This window comes from Carcharodon carcharias, chromosome 13 (genome assembly GCF_017639515.1).
Source record: "Carcharodon carcharias isolate sCarCar2 chromosome 13, sCarCar2.pri, whole genome shotgun sequence".
NCBI classification, from domain to species: Eukaryota; Metazoa; Chordata; class Chondrichthyes; order Lamniformes; family Lamnidae; genus Carcharodon; species Carcharodon carcharias.
In genome coordinates this window covers 85,776,158-85,800,996 of record NC_054479.1, presented here as the reverse complement: position 1 = coordinate 85,800,996, position 24,839 = coordinate 85,776,158, and the positions used below count along the sequence as shown (strand labels likewise).

Here is a 24,839-nt window from a genome sequence, read left to right as displayed (position 1 = left end):
TGTGTAGCCAATTCCCCTTTGAAAGTTAGTGCTGAATCTGTTTCTACTGACCTTTCAGATAGTGCAATCCAGATTATAACAACTTGCTACATAAAAATAATTCTCATTGTTTCTTGTACTTTTGCTAGTATATTAAAAGACAGAACCTCTAACAGTGCAACATTCCTTCAGTACCGCAGTGAAGTGTTAACTTGGATTATGCAGTCAATTCTTTTGGAGTGGGGCTTGAACCAGGGCTAACATCTTCAAATTGGGCAGCAGCTATTTTTATACTTCTTCTAATTCAGTAGATCTGCAGATTCCAGACACCAATTTTACTTATTAGTAATCACAATTGGCAGCATGGATAGAAATCTGTAAACTGGGACAGGTCTAAAGATTTGAACCCAATGATTGTAATATATTTCAGATTGTTATTTCAAGGAAACAGCAGTTAACTTGGGTACACTCAGTTCCAGGCCTGCCCCTAGCTGAACACAGCTCTATTACCTGCATTCTGATCAAAGGCTGACCAAAAATGACCAGAGCCCAGAGCCGTCAACTTACTATATTGTGCAGGGTGTTGCAAGGTTCAGGTTTAACTCTTGGAGGAGGAAGGTTACTGTTAACCAGAAAAGTTGATATAAAAGAAAAAAACTTGCATTTGTATAGTGCCTTCCACAACTCAGGTTGTTCCAAAGCATTTTAGTCAACAAATTTACAGGAATGAATCATTGGGACCTCCCTTTAATAAACCCAAGTCAGAGACAGAAATGCAAGTTAGAAGTGGTTATAAATGTTATGCAGTGCTCCTAGACAGCTGTTGAGTTCAGTGGGACAGCATACAAGATCTGGACATTGTCATAGGCTTTAAAATGAAAAACCACAGTGAATCGTTTTAAAAGACAAGCCAATGTAGATATTTTCATTAACGAGCATGAAGCCAACCACTAAAACCTCAAAGATTTATTTACTGCATTGCGCTGTGGAAAGATTAACACAGGTACAACAGTTAAATGGAACAAAAAAAAGTTTACTAAAACAAAAAGTTTTACAGAAATCTTTCTTCCCCCACACCATCCCCCAGACAAGCCATACAAAGTAACAAGCTTTCTTAGGATCTACATTTGAGTCACAATATTGACACGCTGCTTTTTCCTTTCCTTTACCGACTGGATGAACTAATAACCAGCTAAGCTGCTTAATCTATTGCACCTAAAAAGAACAAGTTACTACTCTTGGCGAAGGGCATGATTTACTGTGTACAAGTTAGCCGCTTTCAAAATGCTTTTAGCATCACAAAACACAAAACCCAGAAAATGAAAACTTACAATAGGGCAGCTAACTAAGCAGATTTTCATTCACAGTGCTAAGAAAAAAAATACGCCAGTCTTGGTAAATAAAGCAGAGGTCCATCGCTGCTTTTTCAAATTACCTGGGCGGCAGGGAGGGTTGGGGGGGGGGGGGGAAAACAGAAAAGCAAAGTGGTATATACTCTGCTCATGCTTTAATGGTGAATCGGAACATGACAAATAGTCTCTAATATGCATTTAAACACCAAGAATTTTATTTGTTTGGGTTTATTCTGCAGTTTTCTAAGACTGTTCTTTGAATGCAAGGAAAGAGATCTTGGCAGAACAAGGATTGTGATGTGCATTCAACTTCATCTGGAATTGCTGTTCCCACTGGCATATAGCCTAGTCCATGTTCTGGCTGCAAGATAAAGACATATTTAAGCAAATAATTCTCATGTGGAAACTGCTTTCAAACTATTTCAATATTTTACAGGTTGAGTATCCTTTATCTGTAAATCTGAAAACTGAACACATCCAAACACCACACATTTTTTTGGAACCTTATCGACCTCCAGTGTAAGAAGCCTCTGACCTGAGCCAACAAACCTCACTGACCACACCTGACCTTTAGCGCAGGAGGTCTACTTGCTTGTCTGCACTGCTTACCTTGCAAACCCTCTCATACAACCAGAATCACAGATGGCGCCATGGGTAGGAACTTATTACAAGTACCTTGTATTTATTATTCAGTGGTACATCTTACTTTTCTAAACATTTTATTTACTTTAGACTATAGCTAGCCTAGGCGTCAGCCACCCTAATATAATTAGGCCTAGGCTTATATATGGTATCCCAAAACCAAAATCATCTGAAATCCGAAATGCAATCAGTCCCGAGGGTTTCAGATAAAGGATACTTAACCTGTATTAGTAACAAAGTTAGCAGCATTGAGTTGATCACAAGCCTTTGAAAACAATCTGTCTGGTACAAAAATAAAACAGGAGAGGTGACTCAACAATGGCTTACAAAAGAAATTAGGGACAGTATTAGATCCAAAGAGAAGACATATATAATTGCCAGAAAAAGCAGCAAGTTTGAGGATTGGGAGCAGTTTAGAATTCAGCAAAAGTGGACAAAAAGATTGATCAAGAAGGGGAAAATGGAGTATGAGAGTAAACTTGCAGGGAACATAAAAACTGACTGTAAAAGCTTCTTTAACATGTGAAGAGAATAAGATTAGCGAAGACAAACATAGGTCCCTTACAGTCAAAAACAGGTGAAATTATAGGGGGGAAACAAAGAAATGGCAGAAGAATTGAACACATTTTGGCTCTGTCTTCACAAAAGAGGACACAAATATTTTCCCAGAAATGTTAGGGAACCAAGGGTCCAGTGAGAGGGAAGTATTGAAGAAAATCAGTATAATTAAAATAACATGATGCTAGAGAAATTAATGGGGTTAAAGGCTGAAAAATCCCCAGGGCCTGATAATCTACATCCCAAAGTACTAAAGGAAGTGGCCCTGGAAATACTGGATACATTGGTGGTCATCTTCCAAAAGTCCAGATGGTCTGGAGCAGTTCTTACAGATTGGAGGGTGGCAAATGTAACGCCACTATTTAAAAAAGGGAGAAAAAACAGAAAATTTCAGACCAGTAGCCTATCAGTAGTGGGGAAAACACTAGAGTCTATTATAAAAGACGTGGTAACAGAACACTTGGAAAACATTAACGGGATTAATCAAAGTCAGCATGGGCATATGAAAGGGAAATCATGTTTAACTAATCCACTCCCACTGGAGTTTTTTGAGGATGTAACAAGTAGAATAGATAAGAGAACCAGTGGATGTGGTGTATTTGGATTTCAAGATGGCTTTTGATAAGGTCCACAAATGAGGCTAATGGGCAAAATTAAAGCACATGGGATTGGGGGTAATATACTGTCATGGATTGAGAACTGGTTGACAGACCGGAAACAGAGAGTGGGAATAAATGGGTCTTTTTCCAGGTGGCAGGTGGTGACTAGTGGTGTACCGCAGGGATTAGTGCTTGGGCCCCAGCTATTCACAATATATATAAATGACTTGAATGGGTGAACCAAATGCAATATTTCCAAGTTTGCTGATGACACAGAACTGGGTAGGGTTGTGACTTGAGGAGGAGGATGCAAGGAGGCTTCAGAGCGATTTAGACAAGTTGTGTGCGTGGGCAAAACCATAGCAGATGCAGTACAACGTAGATAAATGTAAAGTTATACTCTTCAGTGTGAAAAACAGAAGCTCAGAGTATTAATAAAATGGTGATATATTGCAAAATGTGGATGTACAAAGGGATTTGGGTGTCCTTGTACACCCGTCAATGAAAGTAAATCGACAGGCACAGCAAGCAATTAGGAAGGGAAATGGTATGTTGGCCTTCATTACATGAGGATTTGAGTTCAGTAGTAGGGATGCCTTACTGCAGTTATACAGGGCCTTGGTGAGACCACACTTGGAGTATTGCATGCAGTTTTAGTCTCCCACCTAAGAAAGGATATACTTGCCATAGAGGGAGTGCAGTGAAGGTTCATTGGGCTGATACCAGGGATGGCAGGACCGTCATATGAGGAGAGATTGGTTCGACTGGGCCTGTATTCACTAGAGTTTGGGAGAGTGAGGGGAGCTGATTGAAATATATAAAATTCTAAAAGGACTAGACAGACTGGATGCAGGGAGGATGGTTGGGGAGTCTAGAACCAGGGGCTACAGTCTCAGGATATGGGGCAGGCTATTTAGGACTGAGATGAGGAAACATTTTTTCCACTCAGGAAGGTGGTCAACCCGTGGAATTCTCTTCCACAGAAAGCTGTGGAGGCCAGGGCACTGAGTATATTCAAGAAAGAAATTGATAAATTTTTGGATGTTAGGGGCATCAAGGGATATGGAGAGAAAGTGGGAACATGAAGTTGAGATAGAGGATCAGCCATGATCATAATGAATGGTGTAGCAGGCTCAAAGGGCCGAATGGTCTACTCCTGCTCTTAGTTTCTATCCTCATTTTAGAAGCGTAATAATCAAAACGATCCCATCCAAAGCCATGTTTTTCTCCAACAATTGCAGTCAGCAACTGATTGGGATATTTTTTTTATACCTGAAATACTCCCCAGATTGCAACTGTGTAAAGTGATACTTCCAGAGATAATTGGTATCATCCAGTTTATAATTAGAATTGCACCTGCAAAGCATCTAGGGAAAACCCTAATGCTCATTGCTGGCTGCATGGGTTGTTTCTGCCTGGACCCAAGTGCAAACAATCACTTCCACAAAACTTGCTACCTCTTTGCTGGAGACAGCATTAAAAGTGAGGAATGAGAAAAGTCCCAGGAAAGCAAGGGACTTGGGCTGGCTGGAGAAAGAGACGCATAGCTTCAATCACTGTGCATGTCGGAATCTGCATCCACAGCATGAGAGCTGCGGGAAGAGCAGGGAAGAGACAAGGTGGGGCGGGGAAAGCAGAAAAAAAAGAGGAAAATGCCACCCCAGGTTAAACATGTTATACAACACAAGGCAAGAACATCTTAGCAAAGTCAGTGTCAAAAAGGCCATAGCTGGGATTATTGAGACCTGTTTAAGAATTAAAGATACATGTAAAATACATAGCTAGAGCTGCCCCTTTATAATTTCTATTTCCTTTACTTAACTAGCTGAATATCAAATGATCACATGTACCTGTTTCTATGGCTTGGGCTTCATTGCTCTTCCACTGTTCAGCTACATCATTTGCTAATGGATCATCTGGATTTGGAGCACTTAACAATGCCTGGATTGATAGCAGTACTGTACGAATCTGCAAAGCTGGGGACCACTTATCTGTGGAATCAAAACATTACAAGCCATGACAAAAACATTCTCGTTAAAAATACACAAATGTTGCATTTGCCACTGGTACAATGAATAAAATTTAGGTGCAGAAACTCGAAGCAGCCATTACCTTTCAGAATATCTAAACAGATTCTGCCCAGCTTGTCTACATTTGGGTGATATATTTTGGTCATAAAGCGAACTTTTGGAGCCGCCATAGGATATTCTTCTGGAAGAAATAGTTCAAGTTTAAAAGTTCCACCCTCAAATGGGGAGTCCTGTGGACCAGCTATAACAACATGAAAGTAGCGTGCATTGAATTCATCTGCTTCTGCCTTTATACCAGGCACTGGCTCTGCGTGCAAACGCTGGGTTTCCTGTAAAACGATGAAAAAAGACAATTGTTAGTAATGCACAGTCCAAAACAACATGAAATTACATTTCTAAATGAACATTATACACAGTATTATGTTTCCATTATCACGGAATGCTGAATCAAGGGAGCCAATAGCATTTGCGATTTTAAAATATTCCATATTGAATTACAGAGCCATAATTACTGCTGCGTTTTCAACTTCACAGCAGATTTATTCAACTGCACTTGTTAAATAATGTAAAGTCCACTTGCGAACATGTATCCAACTCATCCAAAACAAACAACACTTAAGTGTCAGCCAAGGCCCAATGGTAGCATTCTCACCTCAGTCATAAAGCCAAGGAGTTCAAGTCACACTCCAGAGGCTTAACAGCATAATCCAGGCTGACACTTTAGTGTAGTACTGAGGAAGTGCTGCACTATCAGAGAGGCTGTCTTTCAAATGAGATGTTACGCCATGGCAATCTTTGGGTACAGCAGCCATTGCAGCGCTCAAACTAGCTGCCAGGTTGTCTACAGTACAACAGTTGCTACACTTCAAAGTACTTGGCTGGAAAGCACTTTTGGATGTCCTGAGGTCATGAAATGCAAGCTCTTCCTTATCTCACAGCTAAGAAGAATTTGAAACCAGCAGTTACATAGTAAAAGTGCTGGCATTAATATGGCTGGGTTTTAATTCAAGCCATGTGCTTAAACAAAATTCAAGGCAAACAGATACGATGCATGATTTCTGCTCTTTAAATACTTAAAGTTGCAATCATCAAACCAGTTGGAGTATTTTAACCCCATAACGTGTGTCAGAAAGGTCACTAGATACTAAAACAGATGTGTCCAATAAGGGTGCTTCCTATATTGAGGATTATAAAGATTTTCAGGTCTTTGTGCAGAGTCCGCTGCAAACATTTCTATCACTAAACTTCATTTTTGAGTGTAGAAATGTGCTGATAAGTCAAATCCTAAATAGATAAAAATCAGATAATCCTGTGGATACATTAATATCTAGAGGCATGATTGAGCCCCAGCCTCAATAGCTTTTTTAGGGAAACGAGTCCTAGGTTTCCACTCTGCTTTGTGTGAAGCAGTGCTACATGTATCAGGATATAATAATGTAAAATAATGTTACTTGTGCCTATATGTGCCTGTGTGAGACTTAATTGGATTAAAGGCAGCTGGTCTGAAGGCTTTGATGTAAACATGGGGGAAATTTAGAATGTAAGGTATAGAAGGACATTTGCATTTTTAAATAAACCAGACAAGATTGTTTTCAAAGGAGTGAAATGTGTCACTTAGCCAGGTAAAGTTTAGATACAATGTTTCTTTTCCCCCCAAAGATTACTGGTAAAACTTCGTGCTATGAAAGATTTTTTATTATCAGAACGTGAAACAATGGGGATAAAAGCCCATTTGTTAATTTTAAAAATATTAAAATTAAAATGTATTAACTTTGCGTCCAATTTCCACCTCTCCATCACTTTCACATGGTCCATCACTGACATTTCCCTTCTCTCCCTTGACCTTTCTGTCTCAATTTCTGATGATAGACTGTCCACCAATATTCATTGCAAGCCTACCGACTCACAGATACCTCGACTACAACTCCTCAGGCCCTGCTTCCTGTAAGGACTCCATCCCATTACCACTTTCCTAAACAGTGCTTCTGACATGTCTTCCTTCTTCCTTAACTGAGGTTTCCCACCCACGATGGTTGTTGACAGGGCCCTCAACCGCATCTGACCCATCTCCCACATCTCTGCCCTCACATCTTCCTCACTCTCCCGGAACCATGATAGGGTCCCCCTTGTCCTCACTTTTTACCCCACCAGCCTCCGCATTCAAAGGATCATCCTCCGCCAACCCCAGCATGATGCCATCACATAACATATCTTCCCTTCACCCCCCTGTCGTCATTCCACAGGGACCGTTCCCTCCTGGACTTACTGGTCCACTCCTCTATCACCCTCTACATCTCAACCTCCCATGGCACCTTCCCATGCAATCGCAGAAGGTGCAACACCTGCCCCTTTACTTCCTCCCTCCTCACTGTCTAAGGGCCCAAACACTCCTTTCAAATGAAGCAGCTCTCAACTCGGTCTACTGCATTCGCTGCTGCGATCTCCTCTATTTTGGAGGGGCCAAACGCAGACTGGATGACTGCTTTGCAGAATACCTTCGGTCTATCTGCAAGCATGACCCAGACCTTCCTGTCGCTTGCGATTTCAACACAACACCCTGCTCTCATGCCCACACGTCTGTCCTTGGCCTGCTACAATGTTCCAGTGAAGCTCAACACAAACTGGAGGAACAGCACCTCGTCTTCCAGTTAGGCACTTTACAGCCTTCCGGACTTAACATCGAGTTCAACAACTTTAGATCATGAGCTCTCTCCTCCATCCTCACCCCTTTTTTCAAATATTTATTTTTAAGTTTTATATATATATTTCTTTCCCCCACCTATTTCCATCATTATTTTTAAAATTTATTTCCATTCATTGTTTTATCCCCACCTTTTAGCATATTTTGATCTTTTCTCCCACACCTATCCCCACCCCCACTAGGGCCATCCGTCACTTGCTCATCCTGCTTTCTCTTAATGTCACCATTAGCACCTCCTTTAGCTAATATCACCACCAACTGCCCTTCGACCTTTTGTTTATGACATCTTTTGCAATCTCTCCACCTATCACTGGCCTTCTATCCAACTTCACCTGCCCCACCCCCTTAAACAGTATATATTTCACATTTCTACTTCTATTTAGTTCTGAGCAAGTCATATGAACTCAAAATGTTAACTGTCTTTCTCTCCACAGATGCTACCAGGCCTGCTGAGTTTTTCCAGCAATTTTTGTTTTTGCTTGTGAAACAATAGGAATTTGCATTCAAAGGGGAAAATATGTAAAAAAGAGCAAAGTCTGTGTGTAAGGGAAGGCATTTGTTAGATCTAATAAATGTGAAAAGCCTTCAAGCCCCATCCATGCCTCAAGCCTGTTTTCAAAGAACTGAAGTTAAGAAAACTCACTTTGAATTCGACTGGTTCAGAATAGTGTGTGTTACTTTGCCTGAGTCTTTTAAAATCTGTGTGTCTTACTGTTGCCTTAATTAATGTGTAAATGGGAGTCAGATTAAGTAGGGGATTTAGGAGTTATCATATTAGTAATTTGTAGATCTATGCACTTAAAATCATTTTTTCTATTAATAAATGATTAATTTAGTTTTGTAAAAATCTAAGACATGGTGGTCTTATTACTATTGAATTCAAGGCATACATCTCAAATTTATACAAATTGCAAAACAAGTTATGGCAATTGTTCCAAGCTTCCCTTTGGGATTTGAACAACTCGGCATTTACCATCGGCTGTGTCATAACGTTTGGCATCACCCCTGAACAGCCTAGCCCTAAAGTTATGCCCCCTTATTCTGGATTTCCCCCACCAGAGAAAGTAGCTGCTTTCTCTCTCTCTCTCCACCCTATCAAACCCTTTATCTTAAATCACTCAGATTTCTTCATAACCCTCTACATTCAAGGGACAGGCCTAGTTTATGCAACCCATCCTTATAATTTAAACCCTTAAACCCCGATATCATTCTGTCAATCTTGCAATGCCAATGTGTCCTTCCCAGAGCCTAGAATGGAATGCAGTACTGCAGATGGGGTCTAACTAATGTTATATAACTGTAACTCGACTTCCACTTCATACTCAATAATTCAAGATAATTTTATTTGGTATGGTGTCCCTGTTAATCTAAAGACTTCACTGAACAAACTCAGACATTTAAGGCACAGAGGGCGGCTACTCGGCCCATTGTGTCCGCACCAGTCAATAAAGATCTGACACTAATCCCATTTTCCAGTGCGTGACCCATAGCCCTGGAGGCTAGGGCAATGCAAGTGAATATCTAAATACTTCTTAAATGTTGAGAGTTTTGAACTCAACCATCCTTTCAAGTAATGAGTTCCAGACTCCCACCACCCTTTGGGTGAAAAAAATTCTCCTCAATTTCCCTGTTAGCCCTCTACCTCTTACCTTAAAGCTATGCCCCTGGTTACTGACCCCTCTACTAATGGAAAAAGTGCCTTCCTATCCACCCTATCTATGCTCTCAATCTTATATACCACTATCAGGTCCCCTCTCTACCTTCCTTGCTCCAAGGAAAACAACCCCAGCCTATCCAAACTTTCCTCATAGTTCAGACCCTCCAGGCCAGGCAGCACCCTGGTAAATCTCCTCTGCAATCATATCCTTCCTATAATGTGGCGACCAGAACTACATGCAGTACTCCAGTCGTGGTCTAACAAAGGAGGAGTTCAGACTGTGCAAACTAAAGAGCAAAAATTACAAAGCACAATTTCTGCAAATTCAAATAGCTTTCTCTACATAGTTCACTGGGGGGCTCTTGTGGCCAAAACTTGCACAACAATATGATCAGAAAGCACACACAGACCCTTTTCATCAGTGTGAAGTAACATCTGTTCTCATTACATACAGGCTTTCTTGTAAGTATCCTAAAGCTCTTCAAGTGTTTTACTTGATGTACAAATAATAAACAGTCCCAATGGCAAGGGCAATTCAACTAATACCAAAACATTTCATAAGCGAGGTTAACAAAGATTGAAGTATCACTGGAAGTTATCAGAGACCCCACTGATTTTTGGTGACTATGATTATTCGATTTTATTAATTACAGTTTGGGTATCTTCACTTTTTCTTTGGGGGGGGGGGGGGGGGGGGGGAAGAGAAGGCATGAAAATTATGAATCAATACTATTGGATTACAGAAGTAAACTACAATGAAATATTAAACTGGTTGGTATGAGCTTCTACAAGTATATAAAATAGCCATAGTAAACGTTGGTCCCGTAGAAGACAAGACTAGGGAATTAATAATGGGAAACAAAGAAATGGGGAGAGATTTTGAACAAGCACTCAGTATGTCATTATGCTAAAAGTATAGTGGGAAAACAAGGGACAAAAGAGAAAAGCTTAAAACAATCATGATCACTAGAGAAAAAGTACTAGCAAAACTAAAGGGATTAAAAACCAACAATCCCCAGGACTGATGGCCTGCATCCTAGGGTTCTAATAAAGTAGCCATGGAGAAAGTGGGCGCATTGGTTGCGATCTAAAATTCTCCAGATTCTGGAAAGGCCCTGGGGATTGGAAAACCACAAATATAACATCTCTATTTAAGAGACAAGGAAGGCAGAAAGCAAGGAACTATAGGCCAGTTAGCCTAACATCTGTCAACAGGAAAATGTTTGGAATCCATTAAGTAGTAGGACATTTCAAAAAGATCATACTACCATTAAAATAAGTATTCCTTTATGAAAAGGAAAATACTGTTTGATAAATTTAGATTCTTTGAGGATGTAAGAAGCAGGGTGGATAGAGGGAAGCCAGTAAATATAGTGCATTTGGATTTCTAAAATGGTATTCAATGAGTGTCACATAAAAGGTTACTCTGCTGCACAAGATGAGAACTCATGGAGTTGGATGTGGGGTTGTCTTGATGGCAGTATAATATAGATGTCCTGCTACATCAAGTATTGTTGGAGCTGCACTCATCCAAACAAGCAGAGAATATTCCATCACGCTCCTGACTTGTACCTTGTAGAAGGTAAACAGGCTTTGGGGAGTCAGATGGTGAGTTACTTGACGCAGAATTTCCATCCTCTGACCTGCTCTCGTAAGCAGAGTATTTATATGGCTGGTCCAGTGCAGTTTCTGGTCAATGATAATTCCAAGGATGTTGATACCAGGCAATTCAGAGATGGTTAGATTCTCTCTTGTTGGGAGGTAGCCATTGCCTGGCCCTTGTGTACCATAAGCTCTACTTGCCACTTATCAGCCAAAGTGTGAATTTTGCCTAGGCCTTGCTGCATATGGACATGGATTGCTTCAGTATCTGAGCAATTGTGAATAGTGCTGAACATTGTTAACGGATTATTGCATATCCCAACTTCTGACCTTATGTTGCAGGAAAGGTTATTGATGAAGCAGCTGAAGATGGTTGGGCCAAGGACCCTGCCCTGAGGAACTCCTGCAGTGATGTCCCGGGGCTGAGATGACTGGCCTCCAACAACCACAACCATTATCCTTTTTGTTAGGTATGACTCCAGCCAATAGAGTTTCCCCCCAACTAAATCCCAGACTTCAATTTTACTAGGGCTCCCTGATGCCACACTTGGTCAAATACTGCCTTAATGTCAAGAGTTGTCATTCTTACCTCACCTCTGGAGTTCACCTCTTTTGTCCATGTCTGGACTAAGGCTGTAATGAGGTCAGGATCTGAGTGACCCTGGAGGAACCCAAACTGAGCAGAGGGTTTATTGCCAAGTGCCACTTGATTACACTGTCAACGACCCCCTTCCATTACTTTGCTGATGATCGAGAGTAGATTGATGGGGTGACAGTTGGCCAGTTTGGATTTGTCCTGCTTTTTGTGAACAGGGCAATTTTCCATAGTGCTGGGTAGATGCCAGAGTCATAACTGTACCAGATCAGCTTGGCCCGGGGCAAGGCTAGTTCTGGAGCACAAGTCTTCAATACTATTGGCAGAACGTTGTCAGAGCCCTTAAGCCTTTACAGTATCCAATGCCTTCAGCCGTTTCTTGATAGCACGTGGGGGGAATCAAATTGTCCGAAGGCTGGCACCTGTGATGGAGACCAAGAGAAGGCAAAGATGGATCATTCATTCGGACTTTCTGGCTGAAGATGCAAATGCTTCAGCCTTGTCTTTTGCATTGAAGTGCTGGGCTCCCCCATCCTTGAGAATAGAGATATTTATGGAGCCTCCTCCTCCAGTGAGGAGTTTAAATTGTCCACCACCATTCACAACTGGATGCAGCAGAACTGCAGATCTTTGATCTGATCCATTAGTTGTGGGATCGCCAAGCTCTGTCTATCATATGTCAGTGGAAGCAGCATGCAAGTAGTCCTGTGCTGTAGCTTTACCTGGTTGACACATCATTTTTAGATATGCCTGGTCTTGCTCCTGCACTCTTCATTCAACCATTACCATCAAGCTGGGAGATCAACCCTGGATCAGTGAGGGATATACCAGGCCGTGAGGTTACATAATGTGATTATATACAATTCTGCTGCTGATGGCCCACAGCGCCTCATGGATGCCCAGACTTGAGCTGATAGATCTGTTCAAAATTTATCCCATTTAGCACAGTGGTAGTACCACACATGGAGGGTATCCTCAATGAAGTGTTGGGGAAGGAGTAGCAGTAGATGGTAATCAGTAGATTTCCTTGCCCATGTTTGACTTGACACCATAAGACTTCCTGGGATCCAGAGTCACTGTTGAGGACTCCCAGGGCAACAGCCTCCCAACTGTATGCCACTGTGCCATCACCTCTCATTGGTTTGTCCTGCTAGTTGGACCAGACATATCCAAGGATGGTGATGTCTCTGACATTGACTATAAGGTATGATCCAGTAAGTATGACCATGTCAGGCTTGACTAGTCTGTGGGACAGCTCTCTCAAATTTGGCACAAGTGTTAGCAAGGAGGACTCTGCAGAGTCGACGGGGCTATTATGCTGTGGTCATTTCTGGTGCCCAAGTCGATGCCAGGTGATCATTCCTTTTTGACTTTGTAGAGATCTGATGCAACTGAGTGACATGCTAGGCTGTTTCAGAGAACATTTAATCAATCACATTGCTGTGATCTGAAGTCACATGCAGGCCAGACAGATAAGGATAGCAGATCATTAGTGAACCAGGTGGGTCTTTATGATAATCCACTAGCTTTCAATTTCAGATTTATTACTTGAACTTATATTCCACCAGCTGCCGTGGTGGGATCTGAACCCATGTCCCCAGAGAACTAGCCTGGATCTCTGGATTACTAGCCCAGTGACATTACCACTACACCACCACCTTGTCCAAAGGTTAGCCACTTCAGTAGGAAGTCTAGAAAAGCAAAATACATTTAACTGGAAAGATTGCAGAATGTTACTGGGGGGGGGGTTGTTCTTGTACTTGTTTCAAAAAGTCAACTTGCAGGTATAGCAAGTGATTAGGGAGGCAAACAAAATGTTGGCCTTCATTGCAATGGGAATGCAGTATAGAATTAGGGAAGTCTTGCTAGAACTGTATAGGGCATTAGTAAGAGCACACCTAGAGTATTATTTGACAAACTTGCATTGGACTGGTGGCAGTTCAGAGATTCACGAAGTTGATTCCTGGGATGAGGGGTTTGTCTCAAAGAAAGGTTGAGCAGGTTGGGCTTATACTCATTGCAGTTTAGAAGAATGAGGTGATCTTATTAAAACACACAAGATTTATGAAGGGACTTGACAGGCTGGATGCTGAGAGAATGTGGCCCCAACTAGGGGGATACAAGAATCAGAATAAGGGATCTCCCATTTAAGACAGGAATGGAGGAATTTCTTCTGAGGGTCTTTAATCTTTACGATTCCCTTTCCCAGAAAGCCATGGAGTATAAGTCATTGAACATATTCAAGGCTGAGATAGATTTTTGAACAATGGGGCAGGTCAAAGATTATGGAGAGCAGACAGGAAAGTAGAGTGAGGCCAAGAGCAGCCATGATCATATTGAATAGTGGAACAGGCTTGAGAGACCCCATTGCCTATTCCTGTTCCTACTTCTTATGTTTTTAATGGCCAATTAACAAGCATCAGGTGATGCCTGCTTGGTTGAGGCAACTGCTGCATTAATTGCAGCTGATGCAAAAGAAGCATGGTGCAAGAAAAATAGATCAGTTTGAGCCCTCACCTGTACTCATGTGCCTCAGGGCGTTGTATGAATTTTGAGCTACATTTAGACTAACATCATCAGTAATGTGTGTGCACACATGTGCATTTAAATGGCAAGGTGGCAGCGACAAAGCTAGACATTTCCCAAAACTAACAGCCAATACATCGGTCTACTAGCTTTTATATCTCACAACCAGATTTGGCTAGTAAGAAGTAATGTCTCAGGGGGGAAAACATTTGTTTTCTGCATAATAATTATAAAAACTACTTGCTTCATCGTTTTTTTTAAAACTCATTCATGGGATGTGGGCATTGCTGGCTGGGCCAGCATTTAATGCCCATCCCTAACTGCCTTTGAGAACTGAGTGGCTTGCTAGACCATTTCTGAGGGCATTTAAGTGTCAACCACATTGCTGTGGGTCTGGAGTCACATGGAGCTAGACTGGGTAAGGGACAGCAAATCTTAAAGGACATTAATGAACCAGATGGGCTCTTATGACAATGGTTTTCTGGTCATAATTAGATTTTTAATTCCAGACATTTTTTAAAATTCAAATTTCACCATTTGTCATGGTGGGATTTGAACCTAGGTCCCCAGAGCATTACCATGGGCATCTGGAGTCCAGTGTCAACACCACTACTCCACCCTGTACTCGATATATATACTATTAGACTCCCAGTGGTACTTGTGGCAAGTTGAAATGACATGATGGTTTAGATGTCCCTCTCCTTACAAAACAACTACAATCTATATTCCACATCCCCTTAAGGCAATAAATTCAAAGGTTACTTGTTAATCAAACTAAAGATCACAACCCCGTTTGCAGGAGGGCTGATTAAGTGTCTGGGACGGTTATGTTTCAGAAAATCTATTTGAACATTTGAATGATTACAATTTCCTTTTTAAAACGTAGTTCATTTGCATTTGGCACTATGTGACAGCAAATACACAAGACAATTTCCATCTAAATTAAAGTGCAAAACTTCTCAAACAGTAAATGCTCGCCACCACACCTCCAGTGGCTGAAGCAAATCCTTCTGCAATTCCATGCTGTAGTGCTGTTATGGCAAACACGAATGTCTAAAAAAGATGCTGCATTGCAGTGAACAAATTGAAGGCTTATGATTTCAGATAAATTGGCCGTTGCTGTCCGTGGGATTAATGACTGCCAACAGCACTTCAACAGTAATTATACCTTAGCTGCCTACAATTAAAGTACTATCTAAATGCAAATGTCATTCTCTAGCTAAGTGACCCTCATTGCTACTACTACAGATATCCACCGAATTCCAACACTCTAATCTCTACTTCAGAATGATTATACACTGTCTAACTGAATTGAGATATTGCTATTTTAATAGTGTACTTATGTGAATCATAGGACTATGCAGACTATCCAACAGAAAGAATAGGTACCCAACCTGCTCCTTCACTTTTGTTAATGAAACGCTAAAGCCACTTGCTAGGTGATCTCAGAACAGAAGAATTTAAGATCAGGAAACAGCCAGAAGGCGCAATAATCCCAACCCTGTTTACTTTGGCATGATATATCTGTATTTTTTAATATTATTTCATGGGATGTGCATGTCATTGGCTAGGCCAACATTTGTTGCCTATTCCAAATTGCCCATGCAAAGTTGGCGAGCTGCCTTCTTGAACCTCTGTAGTCCATGTGATGTCAGTATACCCATAATGCTGTAGGACAGGAGATCCAGAGACAGTGAATATGGTTCCAAGTCAGAACAGTGAGAGACTTGGAGGGAAATTTGCAGGTGATTAAATTCCCATGTGCCCACTTGCCCTTCTAAGTGGTAGAGTTAGCAGGTCTCCAAGCTGCTGATGAAAAAGGCTTAGCAAGCTGCTGCAATACCCACTTGACCAGAACAAAGTAATTTGCTGTGACAGCACTGAATTTAAACAGAATGTCATGCTTCCCACAGTAAGCTGCAAGTTCTGGAAATGTGAAAAAGTCAGTTTGTAACTGATTAGAAATCGCTTGCTATAATATAAGCCACTTGCTTTAACAATGACTCAACAACACAAATCTTACAGCCCAAACTCTTTAGGTATGCACACATTTTAGTCAACATCACGTTACCACAACATAGCAAGTTCTCATGGCTACCAAAGCAAACTGCCTCATGAATTCTTAAAATAAATACTTATGTTGCACTCCCCAATAGCTCAGTGAGTAAACACACACCTGGGGTGGAAGAGTTGAGAAGCTGGCAATTCAGTGCCCAATCTGTGCACCATCCTGGATATCAAAACAGGATTGACTTCTACTTCAGAGTAGAATGATCTGCCAACATTGGACTCCTACATCAAGAATCATAAATGGCACTATGACAGTGCTGATCCATTCAAATGAGTTTAATCAGCCTTAATTTGCTAAGGAAAGTGGAGGGTGAATGAGGAAGACAGGGATAAAAAGGGCAGAAAGAATCTATTTACTTGCACTGTCCAACATCACTGGAATCAGCAAAATAGATCACAATGCCATTGCCAAAAATGTGCACTCCCAATGTTTAATTTGATGAAGGTGTTATATACTTCCCACTAAATACATGTTCATGATCAACAGCTGCACAGGATACTCAGGAGCAAATGCTGAATCATAAGCCTGATAATGTGCAAGTCAAATCCATTTTTTTCCCATTTTTAACCAATGTTTTGAAATTGCATTCAATAATTCCATTTGTTTTTCAGTGAAAGCCACAAACCAGTGACCTTGCACACAGGCAAACTAATTTGTAAAGTGAGAACAATTCACCAGACTTGCAGGAATTAAGGAGAGTTGAAGCAGGAGAAATAGAAGAAAAGAGAACAATATCCAAACAGAGGATCAATACAGTTAATAGAGGGGTCTGGAGCAGTCTTTAATTCATCGCTGTCAAACAAACTGCACAGTTTATAAAGATATTTAGAGTTGTAGACTATTAGCAGCATTCACCATTTGGAATGAACATATCACCACAAGACAAGTATTGCATTCTCAGTCTGCCAAAACCTGAATGCAGACAAGGTTAAATGCAGCAGTTAAATGCTACAGGATCCTATAGTAACAGAATAACAATAAATTTGGCAACAACTTGTGGCCAGTAAAGCAATGAGATGTCTGGGCTCTGGGGTCCTCTGGAAAACAAAAAAGTTGTGTAGCATTATTTCAAACTATTATGTGGAAAAAATAACCCAATATACTGCAAGATTCTTTGCCCTTTCAGTAAAGGTTAGACGTTACAAAAATACTGATTGGTTGGAATGTATCAAGCAGCCAGATTGAGATAATTAACACGAGCTGCTACCTTCAGTTTCACATGAGTCGACAAGTTATGTTTGAATCTCACTCTTAGCTATGCAACATCCTCAAATCAATAAAACACCATAAGTTATATTACAAACTTACGGCTTACATCATAAGCCTTTGAACATTTATTCATATAGAAGCAGAATTGTTAAATATACTTGCATCATCTGAGTGAGATGCACTAAGTGCAGGTGGAGTGGCATTTTGGATGAGCTGAAGTTTATGAATGACAAAGGATGAGGGGCCAACCAGGTTGAGTGTGGAGGGAACGAATGCATGGATGAGAGTTACAACCAGAGGAGATAGGAGGCACTGGCGGAGATGGGCAATGTTACAGTGGTGCAAGTAAATATGGGATTAGGAGCTCATGTTCAAATACAGGGCCAAGGCTGGGGTCGGCTTAAACCTGAGACAGTGGCCAGGAAGAGTTCTGGAGGCAAGAGTACGGGGCTCGTGTGGAGCATGAAGACAGAGACTTAGTTTTTAACTGGAAGAAATTGCAGTTCACCCTGGTCTAGATGTCAGTCAAACAGGAAAGTGACTCAAAGGCAGCAAAGGAATCTAGAGAGGTGGTGGCAAGGTGGGGTGCTGTCACCTTACATGTGGTACCTGGCACACCTTCAGGTGATGTCACTGAAGAGTAGCTTGCAGATCTGGAAGAGGAGGGGACCAAGAACAGGTCCTTGCAGGACTCCAGAGGTAATGGCACAGGGGCAGGGAGAGAAGCAATTGCTGGAAATATTCTGGCTACAATTAGATAGTTAAGCAGGTTGCTTGCAGCTAAGCATGGGAAGTCCCACTGAGCTGGACAGATGAAAATTACAGCACAGAAAAAGGTCATTTGGCACAACTAGTCCATGCTCGTGTATAAGCCCCCTCATACCCTCTATTTATCCTGATCAGCAAAACCTGTTCTTCTTCCCCCTCCATGTTGATCTAGCTGCCCCTCAAATGCAGCTATTCTCTTTGCCTCAACTAATCGTGATAGCGAGTTCCACATTCTAACCATTCTGCTGAATTCCCTGTTGGATTTATTATCGACCATACCATATTTATAGCCCCAGTTTTGGTTTCCCCAGAGTGTAAGCAAAGATATTGAAAGTGTGGTATTCCATAATACCACTGTTTAGTTTGACAAACTGTACATAAAGCCAATGTGAAAGTGCATCGAGAAATAATAATCAAAAGTAAACCAAGCTTTGTCTATATAATTAGGAGTCAGACTTCCAGCATATATCAGTAGATATGGTCACAAAACTGTGTTGCCTCTGGGATAAAAAATTGTGTGACTGGCTCAAATAAGATTAAACAGGAAGTGGTAACTTAAGTTACTAAACTGCTTAAACTAATTCCTTCACAATTATTACAAAAATGTATTTTTTAATGCTAGAAAGTCGTGTCAGAAGGGTACCTCTCTCGGCTTGGGGGTTGAGTTGGAGCTTTCATCTGCTTTTCATTAATTTTATGCATGAGACACATGCATCCCAAATTAAAAAACAGTTCTGAAGAGTCATATTGGACTCAAAATGTTAACAGTTTCTCTCTCCACAGGTGCTGCCAGATCTACTGAGTTTTCCCAGCATTTGTTTTTATTTCAGATCTTCAGCATCCGCAGTATTTTGCTTTTTAAAATTACATCATGAATTCTAGTTTTCATTGCATGGAACAATACCCTTGTGCTGTAATGTCACGGAAGAAAATTATAGATACCGAAAGTAGTATCTAGTTATCCTGGAATGAAGGGGTTGTCATGGGAGGAAAGGATGAGCAAGCTGGGCCAGTACTCATCGCAGTTTAGAAGAATGAAAGGTGCTTACGAGGGACTGGCAGGAAAGTGGAGTTAAGGCCACAATTAAAGATAACAGAGCAGGTTCAATAGGCCAAATGGCCTACTTCTATTTCTTATGACCTTACCTACTCCCTTAATTAAATAATCTTGTTTAACTACATCATTTCTACTCTGCACCTCCTCCCCTTGGGCAGTCTCATGCTTAATGATGCCTTGATCAGCATTCTGGCTATGCTTCTCAGTCATTCTGCATATTCTCACTGGTACCGATCAAGTACTTTGTTATGGGTGGACAGGAGCAGTAGCTGCTGAATCACTGCCACCACCTCTCCCAAGTTACCCTTACCCAGTCACACACTCCTTTCCTACACCTTGTTATGTGGCTGCACACTGAAGTGAACTATCCAGCAATTCCTTTTTGTGTGTTGAGAGCGCCTTTCTAGTTCAAACTCCAGCTCAATCGCTGTGAGCCAGGGTGTTGAGATGGGACACATTTCCTGTAGTTGTGGCAGTCTGAGTCAGTCTTGCTGTCCACAATCACACTCGTACTACATCCCTGATGCAGCCTGCACCACATCTTTATCAATTCATTAGTTAGTTGTAATTTTAAATATTAAAAAATTAAGTTTTTAGTTTGATGTTAAATAGTTACTGTGGTTAATTATTTGGCCATCAGTTATTAGCATCTTTAAGTGCAGCTAGAATTTAATCACTAGCTCATTCTCCTTTGACTAATGCTTACTTGTACTAATATTAACTACATAAGTCAAGCTCAACATTAACCACTAAAGACATATATCCAGATACCTACCCATGTAATAAAAACAGAAAATGCTGAAAAAAACTCAGGTCTCACTGCATCAGTGGAAAGAGCAACAGAGTTAATGTCTCGAGTGCATATGGCCCTTCTTCAGTGCAGCTCTGAAAAATACAGACTCAAAACATTAACTGTTTCTCTCTCCACAGATGCTGTCAGATTTGCTGAGTTTTTCCAGCATTTTCTGTTTTATTTCAGATTTCTGCAGTTTTTTTGCTTTTACTTACCTATTTACTGCTCCTATGTTGATTATGTCACTTGACTATTTCCTGTGCAATTATTTACATATTTATTTGATGGCCCTTGCACTAAATGAGTTAGCACCTCCTTCTCACCAAGCCCACACTGAATTCTCAACACCATCAAATTTCCATTGCCACTCACCAGCTCTGTGCACATAGCTCATATTAAATGATTACTTGGAATATGTAGAGACTACTACCAAACTTAATTTCTACATCACTGACAAAGAGATGCAGACAGGCTCAAAACCAGCATGTCCCCAGGGATGGATGAGATATACCCAAAGGCTTGAAAGCAGCAGTGAAATCTACAAAGTACTGTCATTATGCTAGTCAACGAATACAGGAGGAGCCTCAAGGGATTGAAAATAGGTCAACACAGCAACTTTTATTCAACAGGACGATAAAACAAACCCAAGCAACATTATACCTTTTTTTTTTGCATCAACAGTTGCCAAATTAACATAGCAGAAAGCAGTCAATATGAATACAGAAGAGGGAAATCCTGACAGAAAAAATCTGACTCTTAAGACTAAAACTTGGATAGAGAAGGAATTGGACAAAAGAGAACTATTTCTGGGAGTGATGCTGGGTTGGAATGGTACAGAGATTAGTGAGTAATATCACCACTAATCTACACAAAGGATCTGGATTCATAAATATAGTGCATGTCAACAGATAAATTATGCCTGATTAAACAGCTGAGGAATAATAGCAAGACTTGGGATAGCATTTACAAATGGCTGGAAGTCTTGCAGGAGAACCTTGATAAAGATAATTTTAAGACATTACTTGCAAGAAGGGAGGTGTGAAGGAAGAAAATACTGGAAATCTGATAAGTCATCTCCACATGAAATGTTCACTTGTCCATTATCACCTCAGATATTGACCAACTTGCTGAGACAAAATGACCCAGCATTTTGCAGTCCGGAGCAAGAGAGGGGTCATGGGTGCACAGAAAAGGCCATTACAAATGCAAACAAAGAATATCAGTTAATACCTAGAGGATCAAAACTGAAAAGCTGGAAAGTTATGTTAACATTTATATGGACTCTTGGGTGGACCACACAGTACCACACCATTCTTCACATTACAAAAGGGGTATAAAGACACTGGAAAGGACACAAAAAAAGATTTCCCAACCACAGGTCAGTCTGGAGATCTTTTCTCTGGAAAAGAGAAGGCTAAGAGGCAGTCTAGAGATCAGATAAAAGATTTTGGGGGGTTAGATAAAGAGAAGATACCTCCACTTTTGGCATTGTCTAAAATATAATAGCGAAGTAAATCCAATAAGGAATTCAGGAAAAACCTCTTACGCAGAGTGTAATTAGAATGTGGTATTGTAGGTGAGACAAATAGTATTGATACCTTTATGGAGAAGCTAGGTAACTGCATGAAGGAGAAATAGATGGACATGTAGATAGGATTAGATAAAGTAAGGTGAGGAGGAAGCACATATGGAGCATAAACACTTGCACAGGCCAGCTGGGCTGAACAACCCTTTTCTGTACTGTAAATTAAATGCAATTACGGATGGTGTGTCTGAGGTTAAACCAGGCATTTAGCAAAGCAGCTTAATATGTTCTATTTAACTGTCTCATGTCCGATCTGGAATTTTTCAGGCTGTTGCCGTGGTGGAAAACTGCCCTGTCCAATTTCACCCAAAACTGAAAATCTACCTTTGCATATCTCTGCAGGAATCAGCTGGGCACAGAGGAACCATTAACTGTCAACCATGTCTTAAATTATACAGTTTTTCACGCTATTTTAGATCATCTTTTTAAAGAATTGTATCCGAACAGGATATAATGCAGTCATATACCATATGCCTTTTCCTTACAAGCCCTGACACTAAACTCAGCACTTGAGTATCTCCCTTTTTTTTGGCTAGCAGAACTGGACAAACTATAATGGTGCAATCTGAGCAGACCGTGGGACAATCTGACCATGACTTCCTGTGGCATTTAACTAGATCATGGAAGAACTCTATCTTAAAGCCAATTACCCACCTTGGTCCCATATCCCTTACACCACAGAAATCTCACTCAGATTTCAAGCTTTCATTCCACCTAGCCTCTACAGCTCTTTGGGTGAAAGATATGTCACCCATTTTTTTCAATTTAAGTTCAACACTATGCATTAAATTCCATCTGCTGTTGTTCAGTGCACTGGTGTATGTTGTCTAACTCATTGTGATCTTTGTGCTTCCTCAATTCCACCATCACTCCTTGTTAGTATCATCTCCAAATAGGTTCTGAATCCAAACTACTGATGCAAAGTAAAAAAAAAAGCACTTGCACTGACATAGCATCTTTTACGACCTCAGGAGTGTTTCAAAATGCTTTACAGCCAATGAAGTACAAAATTGTTTGAACTTCATATATGCAGCAGGAAATCATCCAGTTTGCATACAGCAAATTTCCACAAACAGCAAGGCGATAATGGCCAAGGTAACCTGCTTTTGCCATCTGGCAGTCTAAGCACATCATGGTGGGTTTAGTTAGGTTGTCACTTGCTCAGAAGAACTTGATTAAATTGGATCCATCCCTCCGAAAGCCACACTACTATTCATTATGTCGCACATTTTAATTTTCATGTTTACTCTTAGTTCTAATTGTAAAACGATGGAATTGACCAAGTCTATTGGTATTGCATTCTGATTTGACACTTCTTGAATTAAAGCATTACATTCCCATCTCTAGGCTTTTGATTCTCCTTCACTCGTGAGCCACAATGCCTCAGAGCTCTCTGGTTACTTTCGGCAGTGAGCCAAAGACAATGGGGATCTCCATTTTAAGCTCTTTCAGCTTGTCTGTGACTTTCTCCCTCTGGTACTTTTTGTTGTTTCTGGGGATGGTGATGCCCTGGGTCAACTCTCGGGATGCAGGCTGAGAACAGATATGCAAACTACTAGAAGCTTCCACTGCAGCCAAAACGGAAACGCTAATGTCGCACCAGCAGTTTAAATGTCACATTCTCTGCCTTGAAATCCGAACCCTGGTAACGAATATGCACTGCCACAACATGGCTGGCGACCCCCACATCCCCGGCTGAGAGTGACCCCGGGGTCACGTGGTCACGTATCCCGCCCCTCCCCCTGGCGCGAGACCCCACCCCACCCCACCACACCACCAGGCTCGAGGCCGTTGAAATGCGGCGCGAGCGCCCTTTCAAAAGCAACAGTCATTCCGCCCGCGTGCCCATCACTTCAGGTAGTTCCGGTCACAGACAAGGGGAGTTCCCCCCGCCCCCTCCAGCCACCGTTAAAGCCTTACAGAAAAGATCGCAAGCCAAGAAACAGCATCACCACCGCCCCAGCACCCTTCCGCCGCCAATTCCCGCGCCCTGTCAGTCAGTCAGGCCTGCCTCCCCCCCACCCCGGTCACCAGGCTCTGCTCTTACGCAACCCGCCCGGTTCGGCGACGGGCCTTCTCAGCCATCCTCGCCTCACCCCACCCCGGCATTCCCGTGTAGGCCTGGTTCACTGGGCCCAGCAAGCGGCAATCTCCCTCCCCGCCCACACAGCGCCAGCCGCCGCCATGTCGATGCCATGAGGCTCTCTCTTTTCAGGCTTCACTCGCTTGGAAGCGGAAGTGGTTTCGCCAGATGGGGATGGGGGGGGGCGGGTGAAAGAGAGAGAGAAAAAAAAATCACCCGACCGCCTCAACAGGTAATTCATTATGTTTTTTAAATACACGTATGTAAAAGCAGTTTTTCCGAGTCCCGTACCTTGGTGATGCGCCTGGGAAGCCCGCCTGCCATGGTCGCTCGATGTTTTAGGCGGCGATTCTCTTTTTCTCTCTCTTCCCACAAAACTGCGGGAGGAGCTGGAGCCTGTCGTCTCTCTCTGTCCTCTCCTTTTTTTCGCCCTTCCCCCCACTTCCGCGTGCGTCTGGGGTTCCGCGCGGGGGTGGCTGGGCAATGTCGTCCACCGGCCAGCCCCGCCCCTACAGCTGGTCACGCGGGGGAACTACAACTCCCGAGCTGCATCGCGGCTTCCACCCCTCCCCCGGCGGCTCGGGTTCTTGAGTACGTGCACGGTCGGGTAAATGAAAATGATACTGCATGGCTGGAAATGCGAAACAGAAATAAGGAAATGCTGCCGGTTAGGCATCATCTGGAAATCAAGGTTTCACCAGAATCTGCAACTTATTTTTTTTGTGAAACGCTGTTCACAGAATGTTAATGACACAGGAGGAGGCCGTTCGGCCCATCGTGTCTGCACGGGCTCTCCAAATGACCATTATGCCTTAATCCTTGCCTTTTCCCCGTACCCCTGCACTGTTGAAAGGCATTAAATCACCAGGATCCCCCTCAGACCAATGGATATGTGCATTTTTTCGTAACTTAAGAGTTGGGTAAAGGAACTTTCCAACACCACCTTTTAAGTTTAAAGATAATTCCAACAGTATTGAGTTTTTTAAGCAATTAGATTGTCTAACTTTTAAATAATGCAAACTTTGAACAATG

General features: G+C 41.8%; 1 protein-coding gene across 1 annotated transcript; it reads right to left on the bottom strand.

Annotated features, from left to right (window-relative positions):
* Nucleotides 1-991: 991 nt before the first annotated feature.
* LOC121286325 (ubiquitin-conjugating enzyme E2 N-like) lies at nucleotides 992-24,265 on the bottom strand. Its single transcript, XM_041203400.1, has 4 exons — nucleotides 24,099-24,265; nucleotides 5,243-5,489; nucleotides 4,981-5,121; nucleotides 992-1,692 (listed from the first exon to the last, which is right to left on the bottom strand). Exons 1-4 carry the CDS (start codon nucleotides 24,129-24,131, stop codon nucleotides 1,643-1,645), a joined length of 471 nt encoding a protein of 156 aa, XP_041059334.1. The 5' UTR covers nucleotides 24,132-24,265; the 3' UTR covers nucleotides 992-1,642.
* Nucleotides 24,266-24,839: the final 574 nt, after the last annotated feature.

Bases quoted from the DNA above. Each gene is read 5' to 3' on its own strand.
- LOC121286325 (XM_041203400.1), bottom strand. From the start codon at position 24,131: ATGGCAGGCGGGCTTCCCAGGCGCATCACCAAG. The intron at 5,490-24,098 runs GTACGGGACTCG...ATCGTTTTACAG, and splicing joins TTCCCAGGCGCATCACCAAG to GAAACCCAGCGTTTGCACGC. The intron at 5,122-5,242 runs GTAATGGCTGCT...TTGATTCCACAG, and splicing joins CTGTTTAGATATTCTGAAAG to ATAAGTGGTCCCCAGCTTTG.